Source organism: Hyaena hyaena, unplaced genomic scaffold (assembly GCF_003009895.1).
Source record: "Hyaena hyaena isolate Hyena2069 unplaced genomic scaffold, ASM300989v1 scaffold_297, whole genome shotgun sequence".
In the NCBI taxonomy this organism is placed as follows: Eukaryota; Metazoa; Chordata; class Mammalia; order Carnivora; family Hyaenidae; genus Hyaena; species Hyaena hyaena.
The window spans coordinates 1,342,864-1,368,447 of record NW_024080929.1 but is presented as its reverse complement, the minus strand read 5'-3'; the positions used below and the strand labels follow the sequence as shown (position 1 = coordinate 1,368,447).

At 37.2% G+C, this 25,584-nt stretch overlaps 1 protein-coding gene across 1 annotated transcript in view; it reads left to right on the top strand.

Annotated features, from left to right (window-relative positions):
* Nucleotides 1–25,584, top strand: part of ALG13 (ALG13 UDP-N-acetylglucosaminyltransferase subunit) — a 63,208-nt gene that overhangs the window by 17,555 nt on the left and 20,069 nt on the right. Inside the window, exons 5-23 of the mRNA XM_039247423.1 lie at nt 1,408–1,779; nt 2,342–2,425; nt 4,563–4,613; nt 5,342–5,388; nt 6,786–6,858; nt 10,068–10,149; nt 10,355–10,517; nt 12,076–12,151; nt 13,182–13,290; nt 14,435–14,499; nt 15,034–15,134; nt 16,135–16,262; nt 16,937–17,183; nt 17,599–17,715; nt 17,898–18,054; nt 18,343–18,463; nt 20,664–20,696; nt 20,799–20,854; nt 24,295–24,366. Of these exons, the coding sequence (XP_039103354.1) occupies nt 1,408–1,779; nt 2,342–2,425; nt 4,563–4,613; nt 5,342–5,388; nt 6,786–6,858; nt 10,068–10,149; nt 10,355–10,517; nt 12,076–12,151; nt 13,182–13,290; nt 14,435–14,499; nt 15,034–15,134; nt 16,135–16,262; nt 16,937–17,183; nt 17,599–17,715; nt 17,898–18,054; nt 18,343–18,463; nt 20,664–20,696; nt 20,799–20,854; nt 24,295–24,366 (2,154 nt within the window). The remainder of the gene's footprint in view (nt 1–1,407; nt 1,780–2,341; nt 2,426–4,562; nt 4,614–5,341; nt 5,389–6,785; nt 6,859–10,067; nt 10,150–10,354; nt 10,518–12,075; nt 12,152–13,181; nt 13,291–14,434; nt 14,500–15,033; nt 15,135–16,134; nt 16,263–16,936; nt 17,184–17,598; nt 17,716–17,897; nt 18,055–18,342; nt 18,464–20,663; nt 20,697–20,798; nt 20,855–24,294; nt 24,367–25,584) is intronic.

Sequence of the window (25,584 nt, the reverse complement as noted above, 5' to 3'; positions counted from 1 at the left end):
AGTTTTATGTACCTTATTTTTAAGTTAAGTAGCAATAAGTATGAAGAATTCATATTCTTTTCTACAAGTAAAAACTGCCCCAAATGAGTTAACTTTTTCATTGTAAGTCTTAATTTTTCTCAGTGAATTTGTGGCCTTAAAAAAGATGGTGATCCTTCTTCCCAAACCATGTTTCATGGATTTTCAAAAGGCATAATTTCCCTGGTGTTATTGTTTCCTTAAAAAAGAAATTAAGGTAATTTCAAATTAATATGCTAAAAGAAGTCAAGATTTTACTCTTTTTCTAACCGTGCTTTCATTCCTAAATTATAAGATTATTGATGCTTTTCCTATAGACATGGCGGTCATGATTACTAATGGATCCACAGATAAAAGAAATACAGTTTTCAAAGCAGCTTAATTTTGCAGTTACTCCAAAACCAACCTTTGATCTATTTATTAACATTTAATTAAAGGAATTTGGTTTTGGCATTTAAATAAAAAGGAGACACTTGACAAGTAGAATCAAGCAATGCAGTGATCGGTCCTGATTTTTGAACCTCACAAATACAGTCCTGCTTACTTTGGTTTTCTTAGAATCTGGAATAGTTTTCCCAGAAAAGTCCCCTAATAATACACAAATATGAGTCTATGTTCAACACCTGTAATGCTATGCTACAGCATCTTAAATGTGGCCTATTAGAAAGTTGGTGGATAAGAATTCCTTTCGTGCTGTTTAATTTAAACGTCCATTGTTTCATTTTTTAAGAAACATGTTTTGCATTGTCTCTTTGTTAATGCTATAGAATAATTTGGGGACATTAGTCAAGAATTCTATCAGTGTTTCCTAGTATAGCTAATGGATTTAGTTTCCGTGATCCTAGCAGAGAGTGACTATCTAGGAAAACCAAATGAGAAGATTACTTAAACCCCGTACTTGAAGTATCCAAAAAACTGCTTTGGCACTTTACTTTGCTTGAACTGTGATCTTTGCCCCTGTAGATCAAGGGAGGACCCTCCTCCCCTCGCAACCTTCTTAGTCTTTAAAGGTATTCTTAATACAAAAGGTTACTAGTTAATTAGATTTAGAATATTTTCCTCTCCTCTCTATGAATTTATGAGGGGATCAGGGAACTTGGGCCAGAGACCTTAAAGTGATACAATGTGGGCCAGGCCACATTATACACACCTGAGCCTTGTTGCAGTCCCTTTGCAGCCTTGTCATCAGTTACCCTGAGTTAAGCTGCAGACTTGGCTTCCTTTTGGTCCCAAAGCTCAGCTGCTTGTGCATACTTCTCTCAACCTTGGGCTCCTTGCGTAAATCCCATCCTTCCCCAGCAAGGTAGCTCCGCAAGTGCCTTCTCCCATGTTTTCTCAAGTCCAGTTCTTTATTCCTAGGAGCATCGGCTCTTCCTCTTCTTTTCACAGGGTCCCTACTTGTACCGGGCGAAAGAGTCCTTTGCTTCTCCTGCTCCTGAGAAGTGCCAAGATTCTGCAGCGCTGACAACTGCCTTCTCATCCCTAGACTCTGGGCTGCTTTCCGGATACCTGCATAAACAAGCCCTTGTCACAGCTACCCATTCCTTCCTGCACCTTGCTTTTTCTTTCTTGCTGCATTTGTGTTCCTTTCTCCCCCTCCCCAACCCCACTCCTGCCAAAATGCATAAAGGATGGAAAAAGTACTGCGGCCAGAAGTCTCTGAATGAGACATCAATGGATGAATATTTAGGCACCTTAGGGCTGTTTCGAAAGCTGACTGCCAAGGATGCCTCTTGCCTCTTTCGGGCTATTTCGGAGCAGGTAAAAGGAAAACATATCTTACCTATACTGAGTTTTCAGGGTTTGAAACATGGCATGGTACTGTAACTAGAAGACCTGTAACCCACCAAAAAATAAAACACAGTCCCTTTTCTCTTAGTAAAAACTTCCAGGCTTACCTGGCACTTAATTAGCTTGGTATAGGCCTTTGCTGATCAGTCCAAATATATTGCTGTGCCTTTGCTGTCTTTTCTGTTTTCTAAATGCCAATTTGGAATGTAAAAGAATTAAGGATGGGATTACAGAAAACTTTGAAATGAATCTTGATCCTTCATAAGCAGCCCCTACTTTCTTTAAATTTTATGACTAAGGAAAAATTAATAGGTTGTGCCCATAAGGAGTAGAAAAGGAATGGGGGTGGTAAGACAGAATCATCTCTCCCCAATCTCACTAATGATGGCAAAAACAGATTTTATTAAAGTCAGAACTTAATTTCCCCATATCCTACATATGTTTTGAATAAGGTGGACTTAAGTGTCCAGTTCATTTTAATTTGAAAGCTATTTCAAATGACTTGACAGTGAGCTGGTCTTTCTCTTTTTAGTTGTTTTGCAGCCAGGTCCATCATTTGGAAATCAGGAAGGCTTGTGTCTCCTATATGAGAGAAAATCAGCGAACTTTTGAGTCTGTAAGTAGAATACATAAGCAAGGTAGAGATGTTGGTAGAGTGTGTAGCAAATGGGAAATGAATTTTGAGCTGTGTACATGATGAAAAATTTGTCATGCAATCTCTCAATAGCAAATACTCAGTTTTCAGCTGCCTTCCCCTTAGCTAGCATACTTTTAGACTTCCAGAATTAGATTGTTCTGTACTCATTGAAAATTAAGAAAACCGTTCATCTGTATCCTTCCCACTATCTATTCCCCATATACATCCCAAAATCTCCCAAACCCTAAAATATTACATTTTTTAGTGCTGTTCTGTATTATATATCCATATCACTGTTTATTGAACTGTTCTGTATTATATATCCATATCACTGTTTATTGAACAAGTAATCATAGTTCACTTATGTGAAAAAGTTTGGCTATGTTAATATTTTTAATGTATACTTTCAAATATGCACAAATGGGAACACCCCTCTGTTCTCTTAATTCTGTGCACAATGCGCTTGAGCCAATACGAATACTCTTACAAAACCTAATTGTAAGGAAACAAATTAGTTCTAAACATCTTTTCATGTGTAAAACTGGTAATTGGTACTCTGCCACTAACAATTGTCTTATTTAAAACAACTTTTAGAAGACATTTTGCGTACTTTGAAGTATTTGTATTCTTGTTAATGGAATGAGGTTTTGTCAAGGTCTGATTTGAAGTGTGTTATCTTGTGTGGCTTTTTAAAAAAAATCATTCTCAGCCCTTCCAGTACTATTTGTTCTCTTCTCCCTGTATATTATGGGTATTAGCCTGCTGTTCGAGGTCTACTCTTAATTTTCTCAACAGGTTTCAGTGAATCTTAAAACTGTGAAGCCTTCTTGACTTGAAAGCTTATTACCTAGGTTAAAGTTAATTACAGTCTTTACAACACCTGGGAAAAGGATTATTCATGAAATTACTTCAAATGCAAGACCGTGGTGTAAAACAGTGCATCTCAAGTATTTTTGTGCATACAAATCACCTGGGGATCTTGTTAAAGTGCAGATTCTGTCTGATTCAGTAGGTCTGAGCTGGGGCCTAAGATTTCTGCATTGTTAGCAAAACTCAAGTGATGCTTACTCTTGTTCACGATACAGTAATAGTAAACACATTTAGAGTAACAAAGATTTGTGTAAAATTTTAAAACTTAGATGGATAAATCTCAGAATACTTAATGCCAAGGGAAAGAAGCCAGACCCTCCCCCAAAGTGCATACATAGTATGATTTCCTTTATATAAAACTTCAGAAAATGCAATCCAGTCTATAGTGCTAGAAAGCAGAGCAGTGGTTGGAAGTCCGTGTGAGTTACAGAGGGACACAAGGAAATTTGTGGGGGTGATGGATATATTCAGTACTAAAATTGTCAAGATGGTTTCGTGGGTGCATACATGTGTCAAAAATGTATTTGTGACATTTAAATATGTGCAGTTTATTCTATGTCAGTTCTACCTCAAGCTGTTTAAAAAGGGATTGAACAAAATTAAAAATTGATCTTCAAGTCCAGTGATAATATATACATGGAACTAGATCTGTATTTTATTTCCTGAGTTTACTCTTAATTTTATTGGGGTGTATTTTACACACAATAAAATTTACAATTTTAAGTTTAGCATTTTCAGTTTTGGCAATTATATATAGTCCCACAACTGCCATTGCAGTCAAGATAGAAAACATTTCTATTACCCCAAGAAGTCCCCTTGTACCCTGGGGTTTTCTGAAACTAATGAAATTCCCTTTAAGTTACTCAGTTTAAATTTGTAAATGCATGTCTCCTGTCAAGTTTAAAGTCCTTGTGATTATTGGGTTTGCATGATTTATGAAAATTGTCAAGTTACTTAAATTGGCATTTCAAAAGAAACTCAAAAAAAGCATTACCATTTGATGAAATGCTCTGGTATGTCGTGGATAAGCCAGGGCCAATTCCTAGGACAGTTTTATAGTCCAGGTTTTCTCCACTCATAACTTTTGTGTATGTGCAAATCTTCTTGAGGTGCTGTGCAAAATAGTCATTTAATACCATAATTGTTGAGCTGAAGAAAAACCCATTGGAGGATAATATTGCAGAATATAATCAGATTTTAGTAATGCTATGTATTTGGTTAAGTCAAGTTTGTTTTATTTTTGAAGTATGTGGAGGGATCTTTTGAGAAATACCTGGAACGGTTGGGAGATCCCAAGGTAAGATCAAATACGGGGGTTTAATCTTTTCAGAGTATTTGGAATAGTAAACCGAAGTATTCATTCAGCTGTGTCGCCTTAGCTTTAACTAGTTGCAACCTATTTTCTTAAGTAGCCAGCTGTGTTGAATCAAATAGTTCTTGCAAAGAAGTTTAGAGGCTGGCAATTGACCTACTTGTGTTGAATGTTGAGAATTGTGTGTAAACAATTTTATCATCCATAGACTGCAAACAGGACAAGCTTAAGTCTTTTCACTTTAATGGGGGAGGAGGGATGGTAATGAATGTTACAACAAATCATTTGTTACATTTTTTATTCAACAATTCCCCTGATTTGTAGTTACCCTTTTATGTGGCAATAAGTTCCATAAACACATATTTAATTAAAAATAATTTATGTGATTAATTCCATAGTTCTGGAGTTAGCATTTACTAAATACCTTGCTACCTTTATAATCTTAACACTAATTCCATTTTTATTGTGCCTTTTAAATCTCTCATATTAACTGTCCTTTTTAACTGAGAAGGTCTTTAGGACTATTATTTTCAGAATAAGTTTATGTAAATGAGTAACACAATATCTTAAATCTCAAAACAAGTTATAGTGTGTTCTACAAATTCTTCATTTAAAACATTGCTAAGCATCTAAAATAACTTGTTGAACTTGTAAAACTTCTACCTGATAGCTACAGAATGTTTTTAAAAAGTTTATGTACTATTTATGTTTAGGAAAGTGCTGGCCAGCTGGAAATAAGAGCTCTTTCTCTAATTTATAAGTAAGTTAATCTGTTCTAAAGACTGAGTGTGTATGTGTGATTGTGTGTAAGGTTTCTATTAAAGGCTCTTTGGGATTTGGGAAATTTGGGTTTTATGTAATAACCTGTAGAATGAAGAGGTCTAAGCAAAGTTAATTGGTGTTAACTTTTGGGTGGAGAGCCTTTAGAGTTTGTGTCCATTTTGAATGAAATAAAGGACTTTAAGAAGTGCTGGTATTCCTATAGAAAATCAGAATGTGTATCTTAGAATTCTTGTGTATTAAACCTTGTGCCTCTTTAATGCATCTTTAGTGGGGCAATAAAGCTTCCAAGAGGGTAGAAATTCCTTCTTGAAGACAAAAAGGTATTAGATACTACAGTGGTTTGTAGTCCTTCAAAACGTTACAGTACATAAGCAGAAACACAGTATATCTCTGGTATTAAAATTTTATAAGAAAATTAAGAAAAAAAAAACTCTTTAGGGAAATGATAATGGAACATTTTGAGAAACATTGCTCTATCACTTTGGTCTTTAAAATAGCAAAAGTGGCATTTCTGGAAGCTGTGGAGTTGCACAGAACTATTGGAAAATAATTCTATAATGTAGGTTAGAGGCTAGTGGGAATCTTGTTAATTTGAGAAAGTTGATGCCTTCACAAATTTTAGGATGGTGAGACACTTCCTTGGTAGTGTCTGAACCCTCTTGTTACGGGTACTCATTCAAGTTACTGTTTTGCAGTCTGCTCATTTCTCACTAAATCCACCAAAAAGTTGTATAGAAGAGGCATTGGGCAGGTGGTTAAATCAGTTGTTGCTTTTAAGTTAAGGGCCAGCTCTTAAATTGGCTTTCTTTCTGTTTATATATGGCCCTCGAGCTAAGAATGCTTTTTTAAAGTTTTTAAATGGTTAAATGAAAAGTAGAGTACTGTTTCATGGCATGTGAAAATTATATGAAATTCAGATTTCAGTTTCTGTAAATTAAGTTTTATTGGAACAGAGTCATTTGTGCTTCTTTATCAGGGTCTATGACTGCTTTCATGCTACAAAGTTAAAGTTAACCAAACCATATGGCCTGTTAAAGCTGAAATGCTTATCATCTGGTCTTTTACCAAGTAAAATTTGCCGGCCCAGGGTTTAAATTAGTGGGGAGCTCCCAAAACTCAGAAATACACACAGTTGGCAACCTGTCTTCTTTATTCTTCCTTTCCCCAAATTAAGGTATGTTTAAAAAATCCGTTGGACCTTAGGAGCAGTTGGCTATCTACCTTGAATTAACATTATTTAAGCCTCTTTAAACATTCAGATTATTTTATATGAATAAGATGAATAAGTTTGAAAGCTCAAATACTTCTTATAAACTATCTCTTGGATATACTAAATTATCTCTTTTCAACCACCTTTGTTTTCTACCCACGTAGTCGGGATTTCATTCTTTATCGCTATCCCGGAAAGCCTCCAACTTGTGTCACAGATAATGGCTATGAAGACAAGGTAAGAAGATGAGTGAATGTTTACTAAAATAAAAGAAATTGAATGATGCTGCTGTGTTAATAAAATAGTAAGAAATCATTTTTTGTTATCTAATTAATAGGGGGAAGCATAGTCTAAAATGCCAAGCTTCTCTGCCACCAACCTTTTCATCTCCATTCAGTCATCCTTAGTGTTGTTAGCCACCCTTCTGAACAGACCTGAATCTTACCAGCCCTGTAATAATAGATTTAAAAAAAAAAAACAACCAAACCTCAATTGGCTCCTTGTCAGCTAGAAGATAAGGTTCATACTTGGAAGCTTAGCATTTAGTCCCCTAAACGTTCCCAAACCTCCTTTTCATCTTCACTGCCTACAACCTTATTGTATAGTGATTCCAGATACTCTCACTTACACTTTTTTTTTCTTTTATATCTCAAACGTTAATTCTTTTGAAACTCCCAATTCCCCTGGAGTTCTTTCCTCCCTTTGTGTTCCTCTAGCATCACCCAAGTAATTCTGATCACATTGTATTTGTTTTCATATCTATTTCTGTCCTAAATCTGAAAGTTTCTTGAGAGCAGGCCAGTGTGCTATTACTGCCCCATAAGATCCTTGGAAAATACTTGTTTTGTTGGTTGAGAACTCTTAGCCATTAAACAGATTGTTTTTCAGCATACAGTTTTTCTTCCAAAAAGTCCCATTTTTTTTTCTCTTTCTACTTGAGAGAGCTGGGGGGGTGGGGAGAGCAGAAAGAGAGAGAATCTGATGCCAGCTCTGCCCTCAGGGTAGAGCCGCACAACCCTGGGATCATGACCTAAGCTGAAACCAAGAGTTAGATGCTTAACTGACTGAGCCACCCAAAGAGTTTTTAAGGAAAAAGGCTTTTATCCCAATTATTTGATTAGTGGGTATAGACTATACATTAATTGAGTTTTGTACGTCTTGTTTCACATCATGGAACATAATTCAGGCAACATTTAAAAAATTTTTAATGTTCACTTATTTTTGAGAGAGACAGAAGTGCCAGCAGGGCAAGGACAGCAAGAGAGGGAGACTAAGAATCTGAAGCAGGCTCCAGGTTCTGAGCTTTTGGCACAGAGCCCAATGTGGGATGCAAACTCCAGAACCACGAGATCATGACCTGAGCCAAAGTTGGATGCTTAACTGACTGAGCCATCCAGGTGCCTGTTTTTATGTTTTTTAATGTAAATGGACTCAAAGTAAACATATTACTTGTTTTCGCTTATCCTCATCAGTAATATAGATCTACCTCATTTTCTTTTTACTAGTTTAATGCGATTATATCCCACTTGCCTCCCCAGAAGTATGTATCAGAGAACTATTACTGTTGGGATACCAATACCACCAGGAACATTAAAGCCATTATGTCTAGTTTTACCTCTTCCAATCAAAATGGAACTTCTTGCCACATGAATAAAGAAATTATACTGTTATCTCTGGGGTTGTTGTTGTTTTGCTTCTATATTTAGTTCTGGTTAGCTGGATTCCTTTAACTACTCCTTAACAACTGCCTCCAGTTATTAACCTTCCTTAGTTGGAGTTCCAAGTTCTTCTAGTCCAAAGTACAAAGGGCTTCTCAAAATTTGTTCACTGTGCTTTTGGATTAATAAACTCTTAAAATGGAACTACCCCTTGGGGTGGTGTGAAACTTCAGAACTTAAACTTCACTGTGAGTTACTTCAGCTTGACACTTTACTGATGGAGTTGCAATCGTGATTTCCAAAAAAAAACAACAACTAGGGAAGCATAATAGACCTGAGACAGAGAACTTTATTATTGGAAGAAGTTAGCCCAGAATAGATAGGAAGGCAGCAAACGGGGCTTATAATTTTCTGCCAAAGTTCAGTGGCAGTATCCTCCCATAGTACACAAAATCCTGTTTGGTCCCTCAGGTTGTTGATACCAGAGGTGGCTTCAAAACAAGATAGACTTGGGGTGCCTAGGTGGCTGTAGTCAGTTTAGTGTCCGACTCTTGATTTTGGTTTCGGTCATGATCCCAGGGTTGTCAGGCCAAGCCCCACATCAGGCTCCATGCTGAGCCTGGAACCTGCTTAAGTTTCATTCTCTCTCTTGGGGCACCTGGGTGGCTCAGTCGGTTGAGCATCCGGCTTCGGCTCAGGTCACGATCTTGCAGTTTGTGGTTTCGAGCCCCACCTTGGCCTCTGTGCTGATAGCTAGCTCAGAGCCTGGAGCCTGTCTTCTGATTCTGTGTCTCCCCCTCTTTCTGTCCCTCTCCTGTTCACACTGTCTCTCTCTCAAAAATAAATAAAACCTTAAAAAAAGATTTCATTCTCTCTCTCCCTTCATTCCTCCTTCCTTCCTCCCTCCCCCCCCCCAAACTCACACTCTCCCTGTCTCTCAAAAAATAAATAAAATAGACTTAATCATTAGATACTATATTCCTTACTCGACAGATTTTTGATCCAGAATTTAAAAAGGTTTTGGAGCTGTTACTCAGGCAGAATCTCTGTATGATGCTTTAGCAAGCGTTTTTACTAAAATACTTTGGTTAGTAAGCATGGCTTTGAATTGTTTGGGAAAACTAGAGATTAAAGATCAGTTAAAAAATTAACTCCTTTTGTAGCTATGTCAGTCCCTTAATTCATTAACAAAGTCTCTTTAGCAGTATTCTTCCTATATAGTGTATTCATGTATTACTATTTGGTAGGATGGATAACCTTTTAAGTAAATTAACTTCCCCTATAATCTGAGTTTGGAGTATTTGTATATTTGACCTAATTTCTTCAGTCATTTTTCAAAGCTAAGTTGGTCTTTTGACTTTTGTTAGGATTTCTATTAGATTTACTCACTCAGTTTGTAAAAGTTCCATCTTTCTGCAAATTTACAGATCAGAACTTGTTTGATACATTAATGGGAATGTGATTTAGGTTCACAATGCACTCTAATAGTGATTTTAATCTTGGCATTGAAAAGTCACTTTAGAGAAAATCTCTGCGTTATAGCTTCCATTTATCTTTATTCATGATTTTAAAAAATCACTTTTCCTCAGCCTTATTGTGACATAATTGGCATGTTAAGTGAAATGAGTCAGACAGAGACTAGTACTGTATGATATTACTTAATATGTAGGATCTAAAAAAATCCCATTTTAAACAAATTCCTTCTTAATTTTTGGTTAGCAACTTAAAATATTTCATGGTTTTAAGATATGTAACATTCATTTAATTGTTCTCTGTGTTTTTCTTCAGATTCTGCTCTGCTATTCAAGTAATGGCCATTATGATTCAGTGTACTCAAAACAATTTCAGTCAAGTGCAGCTGTTTGTCAGGGTATGTGAAAGCTTTATAAATGGTTAGGTGTGTTTCAGGTGATTTTTTTCCCCATCTTTAAATTTAGGGACCTACCATAAGTAACTCTTCTAAGCCCTTTGTTTGCACTGATGGAAATTGTATAACTGGCTTATGGCTATTTTCACATTGTTACAAAGAGATCTTACTTTGACAATTGGAGTTCTGACTTTTTTTTTTCCTTTAGCTGTACTATATGAAATTCTCTATAAAGATGTGTTTGTTGTGGATGAAGAACAGTTGAAGACTGCAGTTGAATTGTTTAGATGTGGTTCCAAAAAGAACAGAAACCATGCTCTGACTGGCAGCGAGGGTGTCCGTATTGACTACAAGAGTTCAACTCCTAATAGGTAATTAAGGGAAAGGGGATGTTAACCTTAAGATCAACATCATCATTTGAATGTGAAAGCGGCTTGACATACACACTATGGAGAGACATTTTTTAATGGGGGAAGAGAAATTTTACCAAAAAATGTTGAGATGTTCAGGCTTTGGAGGTTTGATCCAAGTCAGAATCCGTTTTTGATTTTTAATTGCTAGAAGTGACATTAAGAACTATCTAACCCCATGATTCTCAAATGGTGCTTGTTAGGAAGGCAGGTTTTTGGCCCTATTTTCACAAAATTTGAGGTCAGAATGGGGCCAGGAATCTGCTTTTTTAACAAATACACTCCAAGTATTCTGATGTAGGTAAGCTGTGGACCATATTTTGAGAAAACACTGATGTATACCAGCACCATCATTTCGTTAGTTGGTAACTGAGGTTCACAGTGGTTACTTGACACACACATCCAGCTAGTAGAAAATAATCTCTCATTTTAAGGGAAGTTTTAGGAGTTTTGAGTGTCTGCTTTTGGTACTCACTAGGAGTGTAGATTGTGGCCTCTGAAGAAACAGCTGGTACTGAACAGATTTAGTCAAAAACTTTGTATCATAGATAATAAAGTAGGTGTTGTCTTTTATTTCTTCTTGAATTGCTTCTTATGTCTAGGAAATTGAGGTAGGCTTGGTGCTAGTCAGGCGTCACCTTGTCTTTTTGTCTTGATTGAAATTTTTTTGTAGAAGAGAGGTTTTTAAAACTTTATTGGGAATGCAGGAGTTGGCAATCATGTATAAGGGTAAAGTTGCTTCATTCTTCACTGATTTGTCCTTAAGATATCAGGCTTATGGAAACTATAGTAGTAAAAAGGGAAGATGTATTAGTTACCTATTGCTGCATGACAGTATTACTACAGATTTTGCAACTTAACACACTTATCTCACAATTTGTGTGGGCTAGGAATTTGGGCACAGCTTAGCTGGGTCTTCTGCTTAGGGTCTCACAGGACTGCAATGAGTTTGTTGGCCAGGGTTGTGTTATCTGGAGTTTTGACTGAGGAAGGATCCACTTTGACACTCACATGGTTCTTGTCAGCATTTAGTTCTTGAAGCTGTAGGACTGAGAAATCTGTTTTGTTAAGTTTTTGCTGACTGGCAGCCAGAGGTAACCCTCTGCTATTTGCCACATGGGGCTGGTGAACATGACTACTTGCTTCCTTATAGTCAGCAAGAGAGGCCAGCAATACAGGCACTCCATTCTTAGGCAATATAATAATATACATCTTATCTATTGGCTAGAAGCCAGCCTAAGGAGGTAGGGGAATCCTACATGGATGTGAACACCAGAAGGCAAAGATCATAGGGACCATTTTAAGAGATGGAAGTTATGAAATATAGGACGTAGTCTGCTTATGTATATTGTAGCACATTTTTATAAAAAGGAAGCATAAATATAAATGTTGGGGTGAAAAAATATTGCCTCATTTTAGACCTGAGCTGCTTTACCACTAGATGGTGGTATAGTCCTTAGACTTAAAATTCAGCTACTACATTTATAGAAAGCTCTTTGTTCTAAATCTTTTCAATTAGGACTGAAGAGTTGGGTGCCTGCTGCAATGTTGAAAATATACCAGAGGGGTACAGTCAAGGAACAGAAGAAGCAAAGGTTTGCAATTTTCTAGGCAAAGAATTTTCATAATCTTGAATTGCACGATCATAACTTAAAGGAATTAAAGTCAAGTGGCCCATTCTATTTATATGGCATGGGGGAGGAGTTCATGCTTTCCTTTGTGGAAGTTTTAATCTGAAAATTGGTTCTTAATGTTTTCTGAATATTTATTCGTAATGAAATTGTATAGATTGTTTTCAAAGCAAGCTCTGAACACTTGAAAATTTTCAGAACCTGCCGTTTTCTAATTAACGTAATATTACAAATCCAATAGATATTTTGTAGTGAATCTTCTGGATGCTAAGGTTTCTTTTTGTCATTAAAGTATATAATGCTTGTCCTATTTAAAGAAAATAGGTAATAATCCTGTTTGAAGAAACCGGAGAAATTTTTCCCATCTCTATAGGCTTAAAATCAAGCAGACCTTTAGTTTGAGGCTAGCTAAATAGGGCAAATACTATTACAATAATCTTTATGTATGCCCCAAGTGCTGGGAATTTGGGAACAGTAACAGTATTGGATATGGAGAAATTCTAGGAAAGCAGAAGAAAAAGGGGATTCCTTTGGAAGGTTTAACAGAATTTGACCAAAATAAAATAGGATTTTCAGATTTTTTCAGGCAGTTTTAGGGCACAGAAACATTCGTACTTATCTGTGTATATCAAGATGAGATTTACTGAATAGCCTGACTGAATCTTTAATCTTTGTGTTGCATTGATTTATGAGAGATGTATCATAAGTTGTTGGCTGCTTTCAATAATATTTCCCTTCTGCCAACTTTCAATAATATTTCCCTTATGCCATCTAAAACCTTTTAGATTATTTGCATACTACTTTTTTAGTCTCCTGATTTTTAAAATACACAATAAAACTTACTGTGGCATTTAATTCTATTTTTTTTAATAAAGAAGGAAAGGGAGGCATATGTACATAGTTTTAAGAAAACTAGAAGAACTTTAATTCTTTCTTCATAGAAGGAACACTGAAGCTAAGGATGGTGAGTTTGTAGCATGATTTTTTGTTTTAGTCTCCAGAGATTCCATCAAAGATGCTCTTCCCGTATAAGGTGCTCAAAGCCTTGGATCCAGAAATCTATCGTAATGTAGAATTTGATGTTTGGTTGGACAGCAGAAAAGGTAATGAAATACTGACCACATGCTTTTGAATTTTGACTTCCAGGGGAAAATTTTTTCAGATTATTTCTAAGATGTTTGTAATGTAGTGTTAACAAAGAACAGCCTCCTACTTTTTAGCTTACTTAATACATGATTTTAAGTTCAGAAGAGGAAACATAGGTTTAGAAGTGGGGAAGGATCTTTTAGAATCTGATGTTTATCTGAGACTTTCAGTTTTGAAAAGACTGTGGAGATAACCTTTAGATAACTTTAAGAGTACCCAAAATAGTTAATGGTGAATAAGCTTATCTTAAATAGTTAATGGTGAATAAACTTATCTTAAACTGTTAAAACTGCTTCATTGATAAATTAATAGGTCAGGTGTCCTGACCACCTGTCTTGCCACCTGTTCTTGTCTGGACTGTGAGCTAAGAGTGGTCTTTATATTTTTAAATGTCAGAAAAAATTGTAAAAGAACAGTATATTTTGACACATGAAAATTATGAAATTCAAATTCAATTGTCTATAAGTAGTTTTATGACAGAATTGAGTAGTTGTGACAGTCTGTATGACCCACAAAGCATGAAATATTTACTCTTAACACAGTTTGCCAATTGTTGAAATAGGTAATTGTTCATATCTTCTTAGAAGAGAACTAAGTTGATCAAATTAGCCTTTAAGTTCTGCCTTCAAGGTAGCCTTTAATGTTTCATATTCAACTGCTTGAACCTTGGTAAACCTAGGTAGTGTTAGCAATCTAACGATCTAGAATAAGGTTAAGACTTACTGGAACACAAGAAGTTGTTAAAAATAATAAGGTGCTTTGAAGAGACTGTAGTGTTTTTTGTTGTGTTTTTTTTTCATTGAGGTGTGTTACTATCAAATTGTACCTTATTGGTATAACCAAGATTACGACCTCCCAAATTCCACCTGTGTTTTATAGCACAAAACTATTTTTTTCAGGTCTCCTTAAACTGACCACAGAAATAGCATGTCGAGTAATAGAATGACCCTTTAGGACTCTTCCCCTGTGCCCAGATTTTAGCTTATAGTGGTAGCATTGTCAAAAACACTGGTAAAGGTAAAGTAGAAAATTAAATGGTGTAAAATGGGAAAGGAACCAGTTTAGTTTAGTTGAGCTTGAATCTTCATTTTCTTTTAATAGAACTTCAAAAATGTGATTACATGGAGTATGCTGGGAGACAGTACTATTTGGGAGACAAGTGTCAGGTTAGTCCGTCCTTTAAAAACTCAATAATTTGGGGGTGCCTGGGTGGCTCAGTTGTCTAAGTGTCCAGGTCTTGATTTCAGTTCAAGTCATGATCTCATGGTTCGTGAGATGGAGGCCCACGTCCTGCTCTGCACTGACAGCAGAACCTGGTTGGGATTCTCTCTCTCCCTCTCTGCCCTTCCCCTGTTCGTGCTCACTTACTCTCTCAAAATAAGTAAACATTTAAAAAATTGTTTTTCCAACATTGTAGTTTTAGTCATTAATATAAGTTCAAAGCTCATTTACAAAATGCTAGAAAATATTTTTTGTGTTTCCTTTAAATTTTAATTACAAACTTCTGTGAGAAGATGTAAAGATCTTTTCATCATGTGCCACATCTATTGAGCTAGACTGGCTGGCAGTGTCGATTATCAACTGCCTTAATAAGTTGGTACTGTACTCTGGGGAGAAGTTGTATTTTTGTTTGGCAGAAGCCAGATCTGGCAAAAGACTTGAGATTAAATGTATTTTTACTGTCTCCTACTGTCCTTCAGGTTCGCTTGGAATCAGGTGGAAGATACTATAATGCCCACATTCAAGAAGTTGGAAATGAGAATAATTCTGTAACAGTGTTCATTGAAGAATTGGCAGAAAAGTAAGAATACAATATTTTTTGTATTACTAAAATCTTTGGCTCTTGATGCCTTTTTGTGATAGTAAATTGAGAATTGTCAGGATGCTAGTAAGAGATCCAGAGTTATATCTGGCACCAGCTTAAGATGACTTCTCTCATATTGTAAAAGCATATGCTGAGATATGAAATCTCAGTATACCTATATATAAAAGTTTCCAGATCCTTAGGCTCTAGCCAACCCAGTAGAAATACTAAATATAACGGAATTCTGGTATAACACTGTTCATACCAATTGGAAAGCTGGTTTGCTAACCAATCCTCTGCCTATATACCAAGATAAACTAGTCCCGTAATTCTCAAACTTTAAAATGCCCCAGAATTACCTAGAGAGCTTGTTAGAACAGATTGATGAGCTTCATCCTCAGAGTTTCTGATTTCAGTATATCTGTGATGGGGCACAGGAATTTGAGCTTCTCAATAATTTCCAGGTGATAACTGATGCTGTTGGTCCACTTTGAGAACCATTAAACTTGGTTATGCTGTACTTCTAACCAAAAAAATCTGAGTAGCTTAAAACAAATTCATTTCTTGTGTTCATTTAGCGTTTCATAGAGTGACAACACAGGGGATTTAGGCCGTCAAAGGCTCTATCTAAACACATTCTTCCATGGTCACAGGGAAAAGATGAGAACATGACAAACCACTGGCTGGTTTTTAAAGCATCTGCTCATGTTTTATTGGCCAAAGTGAATTACATAGTGAGCCTGAAGTCAATGGGATAGGAAGCTATAATCTTCCAAGGAAAGGCAACAAATATTTGTAGACTAGCCTATCGCGGTCTTTCCTCTGGAACATGATATATGCTATAAGTAGCTGTGATGAAAACCTCACCAAGGTAGCCAGTGTCAACAAGTTTAAGTAGAATATGCTTGAAATGAAGCGGGATGGGTGAGGGTATATATATCCAGTGAGAATTAAGTCTGTGTTGCAGTGGCTTTATGATGCTATCTTTAACTTTAAGGCATGTTGTTCCACTGGCTAACTTAAAACCAGTTACTCAAGTCCCACCTGTTCCTGCCTGGAATGGTATGCCCAGTCGGAAAGGAAGAGGTTACCAGAAAATTTCCGGGAGCTATGTCCCAGAAATGGGTTTGTATACTGAAGGTTTATATTCTTTACGCCTTCTGAAGATCTAACGGAAGTATTGTTCTCAGGTAGAATTCAGCATTACTGACCTGTTGGGATGAATAGTAATTTTGTTGTGCACAGCTGTCCTGTGTATCATAAGTTGCTTAGCATCTTTTGCCCTGTCTGCTAGATGCCAGTAGCACCTTTCCTGCAGTTGTGACAATCAGAAATGTCTCTAGACATTGCCACATGGGCCTCAAGGTGGGGAGGGGCAAAATTAATCTGTGGTTGAGAACAGTTGTTCAGGGGACTTTGTATAAAAAGCTGGAGTGGATTTTAGACTCTAAAACTTGAAAGCATTTCTCAGAGAACTAGGAAAACACCTCACAGAAGCAGAAATTTTATTAATAGGCATAGTTTCTTAGAAAATAAGTAATGTAGGTGACTAATCAACTATGTTTTGATGATCAAAGCCACCTACACTGAAGACAGTGTGGAGATGTCCATTGATACGGGAGATTACCTGCTGGTTTTGCTCTTCCAAATGGAAGATCTAGTACATTCTTAAAAAAATACAGAAACTGCCTTCCTGTATTTATTTGGTTTGTTCCTTAAAAAAAAAAAAGTCCTAGGCATTTGGGGAAGGATTGGATCTCTTGGTCATAAAGCTTATTTCCTATTTCTTTGCCTGAAAGCTGCGTCAGAGATGGACATGAAGCAACGGAAGAAGATGTTCAAAAAAGTTAGAGGAAAAGAGGTTTATGTGACTATGGCTTACGGCAGAGGAGAGGCCATCCTCCCACCCAGGCTTCAGCACAGCATGCATTATGGGCACGATCCTTCAGTGCACTACGCACAGACTGCTGCCAATGTCATGTCTAATGAGCATTTCCATCCTCAACATCCGTCTCAGAGACAGGGTCGGGGATTTGGGATGCCCAGGTAAGGCTTAACTGACTTCCAAAGTAGTGTACATCTCTCTTTAGGTATTGTGAATAATTCCTAGACAGAATTATAATAGAATTTAGAAATATCTTAATAGTTTAGCATTCTTTTATAATCTCTGCTTAGCAGATAGAATTGATGTATACTTATTTTTCAGAGGAATTTATGGGGAGATTTGTATTCTCAATGAACAAGTACGGAATGGTTGAAGAGATGCTAGAGCTATTAAGATGAGTGTAGTGGATATGGCACTGTATCCATTAATAGCGGATAGGCCTAAAACCAGTAATGAGGACAGCACGGCTCTATTAGGATATTTTTAGAAAAATGTGTTAATTTAAGTGCCAAGATTGACTACTTAAGCACTAGTGGATAAACAGTTTTGTTTTTCTTTCTCTCCCTTCATTCTTAGGGATTCATCTCGCTTTATCAACAGGCATAACATGGAAAGCCCTCCTAAAGTTGGTTTTTACCCTGGCCCAGGTAAAAGGTGTTGCCAGAGCTATGATAACTTCTCCTATAGATCTCGGTAAGTGAATTTTAAATGTTGAAAATTAGAAAATGAGGAAGTTGGGCTTCATTGCTGAGCAGCAAATAAATGGATTAAGATTTTTTTAAAGTGTCAACATTGAGACATTTGAACAGTTATTAGAAATTTGGAACAAGTTACCATATTTTAACTCTTTTCTCCTTTACTCTGAACTACTTAAGTTCCTTTAGACGTAGTCATCGCCAGATGCATTGTATGAACAAGGAGTGCCAGTTTAGCTTTGCCCCAGAGAATGGGCAGATGCCCAGGGGGTTGGAAGAAACCATTACCTTTTATGAAGTTGAGGAAGGGGATGAGACTGCTTATCCAACTTTACCTGTAAGTAGGTCAAAGCTTTATTCAAAAAGCTGTTTACTTTTTCTCTTATCATTTTTTTAAGTAAAGGCAGTGTGGATACATTTTAGCTTTTTGAACACACTGCAAATAGCATTTCTGGAAACCTTGAGCTCTTATTGTAGAGCTTTTAAAGATGGGAGAGGACAACTTTTTTTAAAGCTATTCTTAGAGAAAAGGAGTAGAGGTGGACAAATAAACTTGCCTTAATGGGCTAATATTTTCTGTTTTCTTGATCATTTTCTTTTGGTGAACTGTATGTCTTCGGTACAGAATCATGGAGGGCCCTCCACACTGGTTCCTGCTGCTTCAAGATACTGTGTTGCAAGGCGAGGACATGGCTCAGGCAAACAGACCTTGAATTCAGAGGAGGCCAATGGCCAGAGTCACAGTGGTGAGTCAGAGTTAAAGGTATCTGTAAAAGATGATTCTTGTGGCATTAGTCATCAGGGCTGTGAAGTAGACTTACAGGTTTTGGTTTTGGGGTCTCACACTGTTCTAGTAGTTCATTTTGAACAAGTTCTCAGTTCTTGTATCAGAGCTTTGCTGAGATTTTGAACATGTCTTGGTCTTTCTCATAAGGCCAGACTTCTATTTCTATAGGCTACCACATTGTTATAACTTATTTTCAGCTCTCTGCATAAGTCTTTTAATGAGTTTTGATTTGGTGGGATTTCAGTATGGAAAAACATCTGTTCTTTATTAGTAAGGCACTACTGTTATGGTGAGGACCATTTATTTGTATAACTACTTTAGGCTTTTCTGTAACTAGCTTCCATTTTACAAGGCTGCTATAAAACAAAGACTTTGCCTGGAAAAGCCTACTTAGAACTTTATTATTCATTATATCCTGTTGGTTATCTACTAAGTATATTTATAATTTAATCTATTTAACTGTATCCTTCAAAGGAATGTGGTATCCTTGTGTATTATATGAGGAAATTGAGCTTCACAGGGTAAATGACATGGCCAACATCATACCTTTAGTAAGTGGCAGAGATTTAACTTTTTTAGAATTGCTTTATTTAGATATAATCTGCATAGCATATAATTCACCTATTTAAAAAGTTTGCAATTCAGTGATTTTAGTATAGTCACAGGGGTAAATGACAGTCACCACAATCAATTTTAGAACATTTTTGTCACCCCCAAAAAATCCTGTACTAATTAGCAGCTGCTCCCCATTTTCCACCCCAACGCTTCTCCCCCTCAACCCTTGACAACCACCAGTCTACTTTCTTCTGTCTTAATGGATTTGCCAGTTCTGGACATTTCATATAAGTGCAATCATGCAATATATACTCCTTTGTGACTGGCAGAGATCACTTGAATTTGGGTTCGTCCAACACTAAAGCCTATATGTATGTTCTTAAGAGTTGCTGGAGTGCCTCTCACTATGGGGTGTGCTTATTTTTACCATTTTATTGTAAAATCTGTGAGCAACAGACAGTTCTACTGAAATAATTCTGTAGGAATTGGGTGAATTAAGGTGGTGTGAGGCAGTCTCAATGACTTGACTTAACCATTCAGGTTCTTTATTTTCTTGTTATGTTCTTCTTTTTACTACTGATGTAGAAGAAAAAAGTTATTTCTGGGAATTTAATGAGGATAAAACATCTAGCACAAGAATGATCTGTGAAGACTTTGTCCCCATGCATGTGCTTAAGGATGTGTATTCTCTGCTCTTCTACTCAGCATGACCCTTTTGTCTTTTCTTTTAGCTTAGTGGGTACCTTCAGATGTACTGCTCACCTGTAGTGGCATATTCAGAGTAATCAAATCTTTGTTCCCACCGCAAATCTTGCTGTCTGGATTGGTTGCATGTATGTGTTTAATAAGTGACATGTTTAAGAATCAAATCCAGTTTTGACCTGTCGGTTTTTATTTGGTGGAAAACTGTCCAGTTGATGATTAACTTTTCTTTGCATTTCAATGGTATTGTAGTTTTAAAGCAAAATATTTTAGTTTACTGAGCCATCCTCTGAGAACAAACCAATTTTAAATGTATTATTTACTTAAAACAGGCTGAGAAACAGATGAGGCATGATACACCCCTTTAATGTCTACTTAAGCAAACTATGGGTCACACTCATTACTTTATAGACACCACTTACTATATCTATATTAAGCACCATGTTCTGTTCTTTTTACCCCCTGTGAGCTGAGTACTATTACCCCTGTTGTATAGTGCAGAAATTGATGCACAAATATTAAATAACCCACTTAAAGTGATGTTAAGTTCTAGAAGTTAATCGGGATTTAAATCTAGACAGCCCTAACTCCAGAGCCAGTGAATTTAATTGTCGTACTCTACTGCTTGACTGGAAAAATTAGATACAGCTGGGTTTTTCACCTCTGCCTGAACTCTTAGGAACTAAGGAAGTTTTCAGAGGAGAAATTTGTCCTGCTTACTGTCAATCCTTGGCTTCCATATCTGTTGACTAGTATGAAATATCAAATCACTTGTTTCAAGGACATAGACATTTTAGTTTTGAATATATATCCATAAAACTTGAGAAAAAGCAAGTGCTGGCCATCTGGCTCTGCTGAGCTAAAAAGCCCTACATAAACACTTCTTCTGTCTTTTTTCGTAGGGAGATATCATGAAGATTATAATTATCCTTCAGGTCAGTGAGATCTAGATATACTCTGACATTCTTCATTGTTTATACAATTTTAAATTATAAAATAATGCTCATGTTTTACTTTACTTTGGCTATATTCTCTAGAACCAGACTATGAAACTTCAGGTGTTTATAGCACAACTGAATCTACAGCAAACTTGGTAGGTATTGCATAATAATGGCAAGCACTTCTGTCTCCTACTGTGTACTACTAGGGCACTGTTCTCAGAGCTATATATAGAAATATATTTAAATCAGAACAACCCTATGAGGTAGTTAGGGTTTCATTCCCATTTTGTAGATGAAGAAGTTAATCTACATCTGACATTAATCTATTTATAGATAGTCCTAATGTTTTGGTAGAAGAGGAAATTCAAACACTGGCAGTGATGATTTTTTTAGGGGGTTTTATTATGATTTTTAAGTAAGAGTGGGCCACAAATCTTAATTACTTCACATAACAAAAGTTTGTTTCTTGGTTATGCTTCACATGCACTGGAGGTCTGCAGGAGGGCTCTGCTCAGGGACTTGGGCTGATAGAAGCTCCATTCATTGTTGCCAAGGCAGGAAACAAAAGGTAGTGAATGATGCACTGGCTCTTACAGCTTCCACCTGGAAGTGACACATGTCACTTATTTTTTCATTTACCAGAGCATGCTCTACTGAAGAATCTAATTTCTATGTGTCTGAAAGTCAAAAAGTTGGAAATATTTTAACAGCAATAAGGACTATAACATTCAACTCAAACTCCCTCCCACAGGCGAAATACTTGGCTTCCACCTCAAGGGGAGGCAATCCAGAAATCTTATTTGGTATAATTAAACTCAGAGCCCAAGGTTTCTCGGAAATATGTAGTATTCTCTGAATTGGGTCGAGATGTGGCTCATCATCTGGAGGCCTAAAACCAAAGATACAAAGTTATTTAAACCCTATATACCCAATTTACAGTGGTGGAGCCAACTGAAAAATGGCAGTAAAAATTCTCATTCAGAAAGAGGGTAAAACGGGAGAAACATAGTTCATGGCCTGTAGGTTACATCCTGGACAGACAACCTAGACGTGGGGAACTCTTCCTTGGAGGGGCTCTCTGATTCATTGTTTTCTGGGGCTCTTGGTTGCTCCAAGGCCTTTCCTTCCTTGGCCATATTTGATGTAGGCATTGGAGAATAGTCCTTCTTGGCAGCTGAGCAGCTTTCTCAGCCTGCTTCTCAACTCGGAGAAAATTGGAGCCCAAGGCTTGTTTTATCTCAGTTGGATGGTTTTAGTTCTGCTCATAGTTTCTTTGGCTGCGTGATTAATTTATTATGCTGCTTATCTGTTTGATTCCTATTAGTTTTATATGGAGTAGCCATACTGACAATTTTTGTTTTATCGATGTACCACTTAGATTTGCTCTAATTTGCATCCTTATCCCTGTGTCTCTCTCTACTTGACTGCAAGTACCTTGGGCTTCTCAGGGATGGAGAAACCATACTTTCGGAGGCTTTTCCATGAACCGTTTTGTCCAGGAGCAAGGGTTCAATGGATGTTGCATCCTTAGTTGGACTCTTGCTTTGAGATATCTTAAGGCAGTCAGATTTTAACAGTGATTTGATTTTTGCTTCAAAGCCAAGGCTTTAACTACTCTTCATTGTCCAAAGCTCTTAACAATTTTATATTTTACAGTTTAGGGTTGAAGCAGTTGCCTCTTCAACCGTGTAAGTTCCTGTATTCAAGGATTCTCTATTCCCTTTCATTCCTGCCTAGAAACTACTTTTCTATACACATATATCTCAAAATTTGTTGCTGAACTCTGCCACTAGTAATCAAAACCAAAAACGAACCTTGTTTTCCAAACCTCCTCTAGGAGCCACAAGCTCATAATCTCCTTTTCAAGTGATGTTTTTGTTATAGTAGCACTCTACTTCTAATTACCAAAATATCATTTCTGTTCACCTAAGTTATGCTGCAGTAACACCCTCCCCCCAAAAAAAAACAATCTCAGTGGTTTAATGCATAACAGTTGTTCTTGTTAATGTTCTGTGTTTAGTGTAGGTTGGTAGCAAGCTTTTGTTTGTCATAGTCACTTAGGGGACCCAGGCTAATGGACATGGGCTTTTACAGTTACTTTGAAGGACTAAAGGTAAACTGGCTTTTAATATTTCTGCTCATATTTCATTGACCAGATACATCACATGGCCACACCTGACTTTAGATGGGGCCAGGAAGAACAGCTGACCATGTACCCAGAAGGAGAACTGGACTGTTATTAAGAACTTGAATAACAACCCTCTGTTCTCTGTGGTTAATCTTAACTTCACATACTGAACTTTTGTTTTCGCTGTTCAGGTGATACATCTTAGGAATGAAGAAAACCATGATATGTGATTCTCTTCCCCTTATTTCTCCTTCCCTTTCCTTGTCCCTTCTAGAGGAATAGTTTTTCCTCTCACTTTGCCATTACTACCTTCATCATCGTCTTTTTATGCTATTTCTTGAAATAGCCACCCTAGTGATTTCTCACCCCAGTGAAAAAGTAACCAAAAATCTCACCATCAAGTTTGACCAGAGTAGATACTTTCTTTCTGTCCCTTTATCATTTGTCACATGTTCCATTTTGTTCTGACCTTCCATTATCATGCATCCCCAGTAACTTTCAGTCTCTTCAGGATGTGCTCCACTCCCACACCCCCGTCATCAGGCTGTTTTTAAGTAATTTTTATCACAGCATGCTGTGGGGAGAGGACCAGCACAGGACTTAAAGAAGTCCAGGCTTCAGAGCATTGTAACAAAGCTGTGAGCATTTATTGATACTTCTTATTTCTGTGCCCAACTCGCAACTGAATCCTTCTGCAGAATTGTTTAGCATTCACACTGGGCTTTCTGAGCCAAAGCCAGAGTTTGCGTTCTGTCAGGTGTGTTGGCTGTACTTGAGCCCAAACTTTAGAAATGTTCAGTCTTAGATCCATGTTAACTTGGACTCATCTTTGTCACAGTGTGGTTCTTCGTGTTTTCTGTGATTCCTTCACTTGATTCCCTCTGTGTTAATTTCATTAGTAAACCAATTTCTGCTGCTAGGGTTTTTTTTTGTTTTTGTTCTCACACTATTTGTCCTACCTAACTCTGAGCCATTTAAAATTGTTTTTACTTTCACAAAGGTGTTGAGCCAGAAGGAGTGGTAGTCAGAGTATTCTCCATCCTGCTTAGATAGGATACAGATGGATAACCAGATAGCTACACTTGTCCCAAGCTACATCTTTAGGTGGAATGCTCTTTTAGCAAAACTGTTGTTGGTCCTACCGATTTTGAAGCTTTTAAAAAGGTAAGATAGGCCACTGAGAAATGTTTAAATTACAGTTCTCCATTCATTTTAGGACCTTTATTGAACTAGAATTGGATATAAGGATCTCTATAGATAGGAAATAGCACAGTTACCTAAATCAGGCACTACAGTGATACCTTTTGGAATGTTCTCTTAGTAGCTTCAGAATCTGAATACTTTCAGGACAGATCACTTTTCACCTAATTTAAGGAGATAGTGAAATAAAGCAGGTCTCTTATTGATGTGCTGTTTAGTTTCTTGATTTACCCTTATATAACTATACTTCTGTATTCATTAAAGTCTCTTCAGGACAGAAGACCATGTTCTATGTCTCCTCAGGATACAGTTACCTCTTACAACTATCCCCAGAAGGTAATCTTTTTTTTTTTTTTAAATTTATTTCTGATTGAGAGAGAGAGAGAGAGACAGCGTGAGCAGGGGAGGGTCAGAGAGAGAGGGAGACACAGAATCGGAAGACAGGCTCCAGGCTCTGAGCTAGCTATCAGCACACAGCTAGAAGCGGTGCTCGAACCCACGAACCGTGAGATCATGATCTCAGCCGAAGTCGGATGCCGAACCGACTGAACCCCCCTGCCCCCGAAGGTAATCTTAATAGTGTTCTCAAACCATCAGTTGGGGGGAAATGACTTTTTTCCTTTTTGTTCTCCTTGCCCTTTATCTTATTAGGTTTTATTTTAATGTTTATTTATTTTTGAGAGAGAGAATGAGCATGAGCATGGGAGGAGCAGAAAGAGAAGGAGACACAGAATCTGAAGTAGGCTCCAGGCTCTGAGCTGTCAGCACAGAGCCCAGTGTGGAGTTTGAACCCACGAACCATGATATCATGACCTGAGCCTAAGTTGGATGTTTAACCCACTGAGCCACCCAGGTGCCCCTAAAAGAAGTTGTTTATATATATCCCTCTCTTAACTATTATTGTACTTTGTGGTGCCTGGCATAGTGATTAGTAAATTCATTCAACAAATTGATAATCTCCTGTGTTTCAGACATGGTTCTCTGTGTTGAAGTTCGATTACTCCTAGTCCGTTTATTCTGAACCTCTTACATAGCAAGCAAATTAATATGAATTACCTGTCAAGTCTGTCATTTACTGAAATTTAAATGTAAAGCACACAGACTTGGCATCAAAAAGGTAGCTGAAATCATAGGAGTGAATAAGATCATCCTGGAAAAGGAAAAGATTGAGAAGAGCATCCAGAACAGAGCCTGTAGGTCACCAAATTTTAGCAAATGGGTGAAGAAGGAATAGCCAAGGAGGGGCAGGTAGTAGGAGAGTGTATTATTCTGGAAGCCCCAGGAAGAGAATGTTTCAAGGAGCAATCAAGTGTTCCTTGCTGCTAAGAGGTCAAGCAACATAAGGACTAACAAGATTCTACTAGGATTTGTTGCCATGAAGACCACTGGTGACTTTGAATTTGGTTTCTGAGGACCAGAATGTGTAGCAGCCACACAGCAGTGGGTGGTAAGAAAATGGAGACTGCATTGAGAACAGTGTGTTCAAGAAGGGTCTGTTACTATTTGAGCATGTCTCTGCACAGCACTGTATTGAGTGCTGTGGCTTAATCAGAA